General features: G+C 35.4%; 1 protein-coding gene across 3 annotated transcripts in view; it reads right to left on the bottom strand.

Moving 5' to 3' along the window:
* LOC116344503 (teneurin-a) overlaps positions 1-12,778 on the bottom strand; it is a 383,641-nt gene that overhangs the window by 274,983 nt on the left and 95,880 nt on the right. For all 3 annotated transcript variants that reach the window (XM_031773083.1, XM_031773085.1, XM_031773084.1), the window contains exons 4-6: positions 10,496-10,711; positions 9,731-10,027; positions 8,187-8,342 (exon numbers count right to left, since the gene is read on the bottom strand). In XM_031773083.1, the coding sequence (XP_031628943.1) occupies positions 8,187-8,342; positions 9,731-10,027; positions 10,496-10,711 (669 nt within the window). The remainder of the gene's footprint in view (positions 1-8,186; positions 8,343-9,730; positions 10,028-10,495; positions 10,712-12,778) is intronic.

Raw genomic sequence — 12,778 nt, 5'->3', positions numbered from 1 at the left:
ACAGACACCGACAAAAAAAAACGACACACAAAATAACAAAATTCGCTACTTTTCAAGAAATTCGATTACATTCACAATTGTTTTAACGAACCGAACCGAACAAAAAAACTGGTTGAAATTCAATTAATTAATTGTCCGTTTTTCTCAGAGTTCTTTCTTCTTTCGCTAGTTCAACCGAGACGAATGTGAAATACACACCATTCCGATCCAGATAAAAACTGTTCCTGAAATGTTTTTTTCCTTCCAGATGATGTTGATGCAGAATGCTGTGTATGCATGGGCTGCTACTGCTCTCCACCATACGAAATAGAAATATTCAATGGATGCGAATGTGAAAAAGACGGCGCGAAAAACCCACTCCGAAAATGTTCACTCGCTTATCATTGTTTTGTTTTCCACATCTCGGTTTCACTGTAAAAGCGACTCTCGTGCTCTCTTTCTAAAAGAGAGAGGTGTACGTTTGTGTGTCGCTCTCTCTCTCCGAAAGCAATGCAAGGTATTGAACACACAGACTGAATTTCACAAAATGGAAAAAGCTTTGCTCCAGCAATGTGTGAGAGAATGTGATGTTTATGACATTCGCATGAGGAATGCTTGCTTAAATCGAAAGCTTTGCAGAGAGTTGTACAGCAATTGAGACAACTATAGGGGTGTGATTTTCCGGTTAGGCGATGTTCATCAACTATAAACGATGCGTTAAACAGAGAGAACTATAGAAAACATGGATAATGTTTTGACTTGCATGCCATTTACGTTCATCTCTTTCATACAACATTCTACCTGTCTCGCTTGCAAGCATTCGAACACGAGGACGATGAACTTACGTTTTCAAAATACTTTGGATGTCTTTCGTGTTTGATTGTTCCGCTTCGATAGTAAAATGATTTACACAAACAAAATACGCGAGAAAAAAATCCATCCACTGTTCTTAACTATTCTTTCACCGCTTTTTTTCTGTGTAAATTTGAGAAAAGAGAGAAGATAAAATCGAACGGTGATTGACAATGTGAAAATGAAGTTCCTTTCAGCCGACGAATTTGTACTTTTTGTACAGATTTTCCATCACTTTAAAAGCTTTCGCAGCATTGCAAAACAGTGGCTGTAAAAACTTGTGACGGTTCTTCCTTCTTTACATTTTGTGTGTTTGTTTTGAATTTTCCATGTGTTAGCACATGGAAATGGAAAAGTGACGCTATTGATGATTTATGTAAATAAAAATTTCGAGCGAAAAACTAGCATAAACGACTGAATTCATTCGCTGTCATAAGTGCGAATGCTGTCTAAAGTTTAATGCCACACTTGGAAAACACCATTTTCAATCGATAATTTTTCCTTGATTTTTCATTCGTTTACAAAATAAATTTGCTTTTGTTTCGCATCTCTTCGATAAATTACTTGTGAACATTTTCTGCACTCAACCATCGTTCGTCTGAGAAAGGCAAAGTTTCATCGATTCGTGTGTTTTTTCTTCACAATTTTTGAAAACAGCTTTAGCTTGACAACATCTCAAGTTCAATTTGGCTATGAAATGTCTAGTACGATGTTCGTTGCCATCACTGAAACAGTATTGACAGATTTTCGATTCGTTTTTTGTTCGATGTTTCGACCATCTCAATAAAGTTACAAAAGTAAATATTGACTTTTACCATGTTTGCCAACGAATCGTTTTTGTTTGAATAGCCCAAAAAAAACGGACGAAGACGAAAAAACACACGGACACGCAACAGGAGATCAACGGCATTTTATTTAAACACATACACATCGATTGAAATGTATTTTACATTACCACCATCTCAAACACTGTCCCAAACATTCACATCGTGGAAGCATCTGAGGAGAAGATTGTTTTTGTTTTTTCGTCATCATTTTTTTAGGAAGGTAATTTTTCGATTGTCTCGCTTCCGTTTGCCCATATCTTCTCCGTTTTCGTTCGCCCACATTCTTTCGTTCTGTTTATTTTCACATTTTAAATTAATTCCAAACAAAAGCTGAAGAGCCTTTCATTGTAATTTCGGGCACGACAATAACACACATTCAATGACACTTTTTGTGTTGAATTTATCTTTTGGTTCGTATGTTTGTTTCTTTTGATTCGTTTTTTTTGCTTGTTCAGCGCAATCCAGGGGAAATCCGATGAAACGAACCATTGAAAAAATCATATTATATTTATTCAGTACAACCGGATGAAATAGTGCGAGTATTTATGTGAAAAAGTCAATGTAGAAGCGAGAGAATTAGGTGGAACAAATGACAGTAAATATTAAATAGATACACAACACATGCATGTTCGAAGTGGTGCTGAATCTGTGTCAATTCTTTTTATTCCGGGCAATGTATGGATGAAGAGACAATGTATTGGTAATAAATACAAACTTCGATCGGTTATTCAAAACATGTAAAACATTATGAAAGTTTTGTTGAAAATAAAACCTTTTTGCATAATTTGTGTACAATGTTTGCATCGATTTACTTACGCTTCGTCATAATATTCCGTTCATTTTATTATTACTTTTTGGCACTTTGAACATCTTTCAACGTTCACTTCGAAGAGGATTTGCATTTTCAACTAAATTGAGACTCACAGCGAAATACGTTGGAAAAGCCGCGTGCTCACTCAACCAAAACAATGAAAAAGGTGTAAATATATGCACATATATATAAATAAGAGCAGGAAAATGACTGCCGCAACGACGATGACTGAGTACAGTGACGTATAAAAAAAAGGTTTTTACAAACCGGAAAACCTTTAACGGTACTTTTCATGATAAAATATTCAATTTGCTCACAGAACCATTTTCCAATATATACACGAGTTTTCCGGACTTAGTTTTAATAACATATGTTCTTCTTCCTGACAAAGTCTATCGCTCCCTCTCGATCTCTTTCTATCACACCCTCCTACACCCTCCTACACATACCTAACACATCTATGTTTCTTGACAAGGTGCTAAGAACTTGAACATTCATCGTATTTACTACACTTCCATGCGGCCTTTGTACTGGCCTTCTTCTTTGACTTTCAATCAGTTTACTTCATCTTGCCTTGGTGCAACTGTTGCAAAGAGAGAATGGGCCGAGAGTGCTAGAAGGAGATTAGTTTTAACTTGTGTATCGATCAAAGGAGTTTATTGACAGATACGCTTGAAAGCATGTAACGTGTCATTCAGACAGTCAGAAATATGCATTCCGAATACATATCAGCGCATATGACACAGACGACAGACCAAAAACAAAAATCATTGTAATAAATCACAATGTTTTTGAGTGACAAGTTTTGGCACAGATCTGGTTGACATACATGGTCGCCACATAACTCTCACAACGGCGTCAATATTTTTACATTGTCTTCGGCGAGAAAAAAAAGTGGCGCAGACAGTCGAAAGTACACATTCGAATTTGTTTACGATATTTTTTGGTTGCTCATAAAATCAATGTGACGTGCCTTCGGTGCATGTGACAGTGATTCCGAAAGAATACGCATTTGCATATCAAATAACTCAAATCAATGTCAGTCGAAACGGTGTATATTATTGCAAAAACCGTATCCCCATCACCCTGTGTAGCATTGATCTCTTTCAGACACTGAAAATGTAATAAAATCTTCGTAAAAGAAGAAATAAAAATGCAAATAAAAAGTTAAAAAAAGAAATATGATGGAAATTTCTTGCAAAAATTTGGAATGCTCTGGAGACTGTGCCACAGTGGGTAGCAGTATATTGATCTTGAAGTAAAAGAAAGATCTATCTAGATTTTTTCGTCGTTTTTCCTTCTCGGTTTTTCATAACTTGGTGAAAACATTGGTAAATAATGAAGTTAACTGTGGTTAATTTGCTTTCATGCGTTGGTGATGGTGTTTCAAAAACTTTCAAACTTGTGTGAAATAGTATTCAACAAATGATAATGTCGGTTAATATCCGTCTCTTGTCAATCTTTTTTTTGTCGGCAAAATGCACAAAAAATAGTCCATTCTGTCTATTCATGTGTCAGTGTATCAAAAGCTCATTTTCAAAAGCTTTGCAATATGTCTGGCTTTTGGGTCAAATTGAATTTTCTTTGTCGTAGACACAACATATAGAGCGAATTCAAAGAGCAAGCTATTCGCAATTTATAAAAGCATTTTGGCCAAGAGAAAATTTAATTAAATTGATTCGAAATGGCTACATGATTCGATGTGTGCAGGGAATTTCCAATCTTTCATTTTGTGAAAAGAGTAAAGATAGTGTGTGTGACACACATGAGACATTCAATGCCAAAATAATGAAATTGCGATGAAAATGTCCAGCATGTGGTGGTTGGTTGGTGATGATGCTAGAAAATTCAATAAAATGCTTACAAATGAAATTACGTTTCACACATACCAAACATTTTCTAACGTATTGATGATTATTTTATAATGTATCTAATGTGAACAAATGGCTTAATAATGAAATCGAACGAGTAAATGAGCGGTACGTAGCAAACGTATTTCTATGGCAACTCTGTAGCGTACGTCGTCGAATATTTAATTTACCATTATTTAATGACACTTGTGGAATATTAATTTGTGATGAGAGACAGTGACATAGAGCAAATTGGAATCGTTTATCGTGTGTTGAACAACACGTGGAATTGTCGGGCTCATTGGCAATACTGTGAAAGCACAAAATTCATTGCAAACCATGACTTTTAATTCACAAGACAATCAATTGTGTATACCTTTTTGGCGGGGGGTGCTTGAACGGTTTCGTGCTGTAAATGTTCCGTGACAATTGATGTACAAATGTTTCGATTGCCTAAATCCAGACATCATCATCAACGATAAAAAGTCATTGTGGAATAGTATGCGTTGAAAAATCCATCGGCGAATATGCTCATGGCTGCTAATACTGTTCTTTCTCCCTCTCCGTTGTGAGCGTTCGCATTTTGTAATCAAACTTATTTTATTTATTTATTTGTTTCTCGTAGCAACATAAATACATGAACGCTTTTTCAATTGCATTCAGGGCGAAAGCGAGAAAACGATATATATGTGCTGACGAATTATTTCATTCAATTTTAAAGTTTGAAAACGAGTCTTGAAAGTCAAAGGCATTGATTGCCTTGAAAAACAAACGCCAAGGTTGGCTACTATTTCACCAAATTATTCAATCTAATTTCATGTTTCGCTCTATTTACTTTCGTCTGCTGAATTTACTCTTTGGCTGGCTGATTCTTAAGTGGATTTCATTCATTCTCGAATGGAACGAACGAACGAGTCGAAATCTCTTTGACTTTGTGCGCTCCAACGAACAGATTACGGATCACATTAAAAATGCTGCACATATGAAAAACGCCGAAACGATATGTTTCTTGCATGCAATGTCTTGTGTCTCATTTTTAATTAAGCAAAAGCAAATACAAAGCTAGAAGATTAACCGTTGAAGTTCCATTTATGGCATTCTTCATTTTCTCTTCTTCTTTTTTTTGGGCATAAAATCATTCAACGCGTTGAAGTTCACTCGACATAGTATGTGTATACATATTGATCCATATTTTAGATTAAATTGTTCGTGACCACTCGGTTTATCTTATTCGCTAGCTTTTGTCCCCTATTCTTTCGTCAAGTGCTTTTGCTATTATCATTGTAATTATCAAAAGCAGATACAATTTAGAGCGCCGTTGTACTGGATGGATGTGTTTTGGACGCATAATGAGTGAATGCAAATGAGCGATAACACTTTTTCGCACAAAAGATAAATAAAAACTGTTAGTCAAATGAGAGACGAAGAGCGTATCAGAGAGGAGGGGAAGCAAAAAAGGAAGCTTGCACTCAAATATAAGGCAAAAAAAATTCTTGCTTGAAAAAGAAAGGAGAAAAAGAGTGCTGCAAAAAAGAGATGAGAGATTTTTATATTTGCTGCCGGTTTGGGTTGAAGAGATGGTTGGCGGTGGCGGAAATAAATGAAGTGATGATAGCAAAGAAGTATCACTTATTAAAGAAGATTTGGTGGATGTGCATGCAAAGTGCATGTGCTTCTCGCTCACTCGCTCCACAGTTGAATTTCGAGTGAGACAGAGCGAGAGACTGTGATGCGAATCGTTTAAACAGGATGGAATTACAAAAAAAAAATGTAACCGTTTTGTAGGCTAATGACAAGAGCTCGACTCTTGCTCATGAATATTCAACAGCACGTGCGGATAATTTTGTGTATAATATTAACTGTGTCAGCGTCAGCATTAAGCGTTTCATCATTTAACATCATAGCAAAAGCTGGCTTTTTGCATAAACACAAAAGAAATTGCGCTGTTGAACCAACGAACCAAATAAAAGTTTACAAAATCAAAAGAGTCGAAATACTTGAGTTTTGCATGAATACGAAAACAAATTGTGTGTGTGTGTGTGTGTTTGTTTGTGTGCAAAAGACATAAGCGCAAAATAGCGAGTTGCGAAAAAAAACTCATGCTTGCAATAAAAAAAACTTGCGGAGATTTACATCGCGTACATGAAAAACTAACACACACATACACAAAAAATGTGCGACTTTTTGCACTTATTTTTCGATCTTGGAGGTTCTCGATTCGCACATTGTATACAGGATATTGGTGCAAATTTTCAAATAAAAAAACGTAGACTGAGTAGCTGCGGTGTCAGCATGCAACGAGAATACGCCGATAATATTTATGTATATACATTAATGGTTACGTAATTTGTTGACTGGAAAACGGATTTGTTGAAATTGAGATATTAACCCGATTTCGTTTCGTTCGAGAGAAGAAAAAAAAGAATGTCGGTCATGAATTTAGTAGTATTCACGAGCTATGTACATCACAACAAAACATCGAAACACTTACAACAAAACCAACTGAAAAATGGGCGAAATTAATAGTCTTTACGTTCAATCGTAAGGCGCAAATGGAAGCAACGTTCGAACATTAAACAATTTATTGCCAGGATGTGGATACATTGATGCTGCACTCGTCACTGCTATTCATTTCCTCTATTTTTTTGGCGTGTACAAACAGCTTCGTCTTCAAATGTTATGCTTTAAGCATTCGAATCTCTTTTTTTTCCTATCGCTTTACCTCGTCCATCATCCATTTCCGAAAACTTGATCCTTCGCCCAGCATCATCTCTCCCTCTCAATAAATTTGGTCAAATGATTTTTTTTATTACCAACTTTTTCTTTCAGCGAATCGTGTCAGAAAACTTTTTCCATTCGACCAGTGATATGGTCAGTGGCAAAGTGGAAGAAAGAGAGAAAGAGACGGCCAAAAGATGAACCGTCGAACAGTTTGTTAACAAAGGAAAGTTTTATGTGGTGACATTTCTCGAACAACGGAGTTGTAAATTGTATATCCTGTCGTTCATCAATGGATGTCGTCCAGCGAATCAGTATGTGTGAGTGTATGTTTGGGTGTGATACATTCGAATGTCTTTTGTGTAATTCATCTTGGCCTATTCCTTCCGCACAACATCCGATTTACGTCGAACACAAAGTGGCTGCCTCTATCTCATACATATACAGAGATTTGCAACAACAAAAAATGAATCTGTTCAGGCGGTCGTCAAGATATTAATCCTTGCATCGACACTCGACACCCGATATTTTTCGCCTTCTCGCTTTTTTCTCACTCAATATTTTTCGCCAAATCAATACTTGAACACTCATGACCGTGCAAAATGCTCGCATTTCGTCGACATAACGATAAATAGCCATACATTAGAATAATTAGAGTGATTTATCACAGTTGCTTTTTAGTTGTTATTTTTTTTTGGATTTCGGAAATGTTGCGAATCGGCATAGAATGGAAGTCATAAATGGCTTTTTCCTCCTGTCCGGCTACAAAAACGGGAGTCACAGTGGATCGACTAACTTATTGTCATTTTATTGTCGTCCATTTCCAACAGGTCTTTTTTTTCTCCCTCTAACTCGCTTTTGTTTCGATAACAAATGATTTCCGCACACATCACTTTTAAGCATTCGCACAACGCACAGAGTTAATTTGATTTCACTGATGGATTGTGGTTTTGCGATAATAAAATTTACTACTTTGTCACCATCATTCCGGTCAATGCATTGACCAATATTTAATGGAATATTACAATTAACTGGGAACCATTTAGATGTGGAGATGTATTTGATGGACACATTTGTTTTTGTTGACGATGTTTGCGGTCAGTTATCGACATGTTATTTCAATAGATTAAAGGAAATTTGTTAACTTACCTTGTTGATTTTGCGGTATAAACTCTTCATGCTTCATGTCGCCGGTTTCATTTGTTTTCAATGTGTAACTTGACAGCTTCTTTGTTAAAGATGCTAAGAGAGATTGAGCACGTGGCGGAATTTCTGGAGGTGCCGGCTCTGGTGGCGGCTCATATTCTGCAGTAAAAGAAAGCAATTATAAAATTAAAACGAAAAAAATTGATGTAAACTTTCATATAAAATCGACACAGCCGAAAATGTATCTTGAGTTTACTGTACTCTCATGGGAAATATTAATGAATATATTTGTGTAACACATCCACTTTTGCGAAACTTTTCTTACAAAGACAAAAAACAAGCCTTTGATATTATCAAGAAACATAATTGAAATACGCGCTTACGCTTATATTTCGTGTTGTGTTACAAAGCCTATGTGATTCCGATTGCAAAATTTGAAATGAAGATTGTGAACGTGCTCAAAATTACATTTATTTCCATAATCTTGAATTGAAAAACCTTATACGAACGTATGATTACCGGTGTGTCATATTACAATTGTGAAATAAATAACTCGGATGCAAACAATGACTGAAGGGCGAAAAAAACTACGATTGTAAACATTTATAAGCTGATTTTACATGAATACGTGGAAAATGTTCATTTAAATTGCAATTAGTGTCTTTGTTGATAGTGCACAATATAATAAAGTATGCGAAGAGCGATTTTCCATGTTGATTTGAAAATTTCGATATGTAATCACAAATTATTGCATGTTATTAACATCCGTAATGAATTTAGTGCGGGAGTAATGGCATAAGCCATAGCATTTTCACTGTGTACTACATATTTTCCAATTAAGTTGATTAACATCTTGCAAATATGAACAAAACATCAGCGCCGACCGCATTTCAGCACAAATGTCTTTGTTATTCGCATCGATTTGTATTTTATTATCGTTAAATCGAATTAACTGTATAAATTAAATTGAAAGCATTCATATTGTTTTGCATCACAGAATCGGTGTTGTCCATTTTGTAACAAAATAGATGAGAGGGAGAGAAGTGAGGGTGAATTAATGAATGAACGAAAGAGAAGTGGACTCAATTAAAGGATTAGATTTGGCTAAGAGTTGGAAATTAATTTGAATATAAGTTTATTTTCAGAATTATTGTTTATCGCTCATCTTGGATGAACTCAAGCGCAAATATGGGAGATTTGCATTCACATGTTAACTTTTCCCATACTCTTTTTTATTCAGAATGTGCCAGTGAAAATGGAGGTGTTTATTAGGGTGATTACAATACTTTTGCCACACAAAGAGTAGTGTGTACCATGTATTCTGAGGTAATTAGAAAACAAACGCCTTTCAACTGGAAAAGCTCTTTAATGTCATACACAATGGCATTGGGATCAAATAAGCATGATTTGACATTTTTATCGAAAAATATCATCTTCTAAGTCCATTTTCTTCATAAACATTGTTTCGAAGATTATCTCATCGGACACTCTTTGCACATGTAACCCTTCTTCTCGGTTCAAAGGATGTGTAATACATAGAAACTTACCATTTTGATGGTGTAATTGATTTAGATGGCCGTCTTGTGAATCATCATCGCGTGAATCACTGAATGCATTACCACCATTGTTGGTTTTCTGCAATTCACCGTTTCGACTGCTACCATTATCGCGATGTCGTTCATTATTTACGTTATTACTATTCGATGATGTGGCACTGCTAGACGATGTCATGCCACTAGTTGTGCGTTGATGATGTCGACTATTTACTGACAAACTACTCCTGAGCAATGAATTTGTTGGCATTGCCGATGGCTTTGTTGTGGTTGTTGTGTAGATAACTTCACCTAAAACGGCAAACAAACATCAAATAGTAAAATAAACAATGAAACGGAAAAAAAACGAACATCCTCAAATTCTGGTTTGTGGCTTGTGTCGTTTCAATTTTTTCCGACCGACTTTTCTGTCTTTTCTTGTGACGTCTCGCAAGTCGCTTTTGATATTTTACGAAGCGCTCGAAAAACACACGACATATATTTACACAAATGTGAAAGATATCAACTCTTCGTTGTGGAAAATGTTTGCTTTGGTTGGAAATATATCGAATTGTGAATAATTAAATAGTTTGTTTGAGTTGACAAGTTGACATTATGTCATAAGCTGTAATACATCCACCAAAAATACATTTTACACAATCTAAAACACAGTTGATATAAATACAGCATCGAAATGTGTTTTTCGATTTTTTTTTCTTCTCTCGTTGACAATAACACGAAAGGCGGTGAGGAAGAGATGGTGTTGGAGCATGTACTTACCGCTGGAACGATGTCGATCTTGTGGATTTGGTGCTGGTGCAGTGACATAGCGTCGATTTGTCGACTCCAATGGAAATGGTGACGCTTGACGCATTTGCAATGGTGATCGACTGATAACCGAATTTGGTGAATCCATGTTTTGATGTTTGTATAGAAGATTTTCGGTTCCATTGGTTGCACTTTTGATATCACAGTCCGATCGATATTGTTCAGCACCTGGAAAAATACATTTCCGAAAGAAAATAAAAAATAAAAGAGAGTTAGCAAACAAGGATTCGAATATGAGATAAGCGAACATAGCGCGCCAAAAAAAGAAGTCGTTTAGTTTTATGTATTCAAAAATAATAATAATAATAATAATAATTTCATATGAATTCAAAAGTTGAAATAAAGAAGGGATGTAGATGGGGATGGGATGTTTTCATAACAAATTTCAATGACGAAAGTTTTTCTGAGACAATATTCATGTTAGGAATATACAGTTTTGTAATTTTGTTTTATTTTCTTTGTAACCACATTCTTGACGGAATATGACAAAAAATGGAGAAAACACAGACAGTCAGAGAGCGAGAAAATGGCATAGAAAACCAGAGCAAAGAGCAGATAATGACACTGTCATGTCGTTTCCAAGCGACATTTCTATTTTTCGTTCTTGTTAGATGATACTTGTTTCGATTCTTTGCATATTTACTTTTTTCGCGAATGTGCGCGTTTCTTTCTACATCTCTGTTTCTATTTCTATCTCACTTGCTCTCTCTCTCTCTCTCTCTCTCTCTATCTCTTTCACTTTCATCTCATTGCAAACCATCGTTGTAATAAACAGACAGCATAAGATAAAAATGAATTCTCATCATAGGGTGCATACGAGACTCATACACAAAATTGCAATAACACACTTCTAAGCGATACAAAGAGCAAACTATATCCCACAATAAGTACGATGGAATAAGAGATCAAGACATTCTCTTCTTTAAGTTTCTGAGAGTTCCGATTACCCTCTTTTAAAGAAATGGAAAAATCGTTCAGTTTGCCGACCAGAATTCTTCTCCCTCTTTAATCAATTAAATTGATTCATTTTTGATGATAGTGGAATTAATATTTCCTTATATTTCTTTTTAAATAAAGGTATACACTAGATAGAATAGGCTTTTGCCAGACCCCTCCCCAGATTTTGGTCATATGCCCTCTAAAGTCTTTGGCATGGCCATCTATGAATGGAGATGAGAAAATAGAAAATAGTATGCAAGAAAATGAATGTTAAAGAAGCTCGTACTCAAAACAGACAAGTAGTATGAAAATGGCAAGAATCAAAATAAAACCAAATCCCACCAACTAAAACGAAGTTTGTGATTGTATAGTTGGTAAACCTTTTGGGGAATGTTATAAATTTTTGAGCCGTTACATTGAATATAGAAAACAAATCATATAATTTCATTGGAAAATTCCACATGATGTTATATGCTTTGTGAAACTGAATATAAAATCGTACTAACTTAAAAGAGTACTTCTTTTTACAATGATTGGTCAAAAATGAGAAGGAAAGTTTCTGCAACAACAAAAAAATGGGAAATTCTGTTTAGTCATGAAATCGAAGAGCACTGAAGGCAATAAAAGAGAGACAGTCTACATATATATATCGAAGACATGGCAACGTCGGATAACGTTATCCAGCTGAGAAACCGTACAAAATTTCCTAATGCAATTATAACAAGATTGAAGTGAAAAGTCAAAGAATGTTTTCCCTGTATGCTTTTGAAAAATTAAAAAAAAAATTGCTTCAGTCCGTTTCAGACACAGCAGCAAATTCAAAGGAGGGTAGCTCGTTTAAAATGGAAAACCCAAACAACAAAGCGTTCCAAATAGTTCTCAATTCTGAATCGACTCGATATACAGTATGTTTTTATTGATTTTTCCGGTTTCACTGGTAAATCGTTCGAAACGATTTCTTGTCCATTGTTGATCGTTAACCATCTGCGTTCTCTGTAGAGGTAAGTACTTCATTTTCAAGAAATACCATGGCACTTTTTTTCTCTCAATTTTCATTAGTTATTCACATTTCAATTTTTCTTTATTATGGTTATGCGGTAGAATAGCTAATGCATTTACCACCTGCACAATACATAGCATACACACATTGCACATACATATCGTGCATAAAAAAAAGCTGAACCATATAATATTACTGGTTTTACACGTCACTGATTCTATCAGTTGGTAATCATTTTTTATTTTAATTTATAAACATGTTATTGCTATAAACGAACTTCGGAACTCTTATGCATG

Source organism: Contarinia nasturtii, unplaced genomic scaffold (assembly GCF_009176525.2).
Source record: "Contarinia nasturtii isolate CC-2019 unplaced genomic scaffold, AAFC_CNas_1.1 Cnas_scaffold_1037, whole genome shotgun sequence".
In the NCBI taxonomy this organism is placed as follows: domain Eukaryota; kingdom Metazoa; phylum Arthropoda; class Insecta; order Diptera; family Cecidomyiidae; genus Contarinia; species Contarinia nasturtii.
The sequence above is the reverse complement of the archived record's forward strand: the minus strand, read 5'-3'. Positions and strand labels throughout refer to the sequence as shown.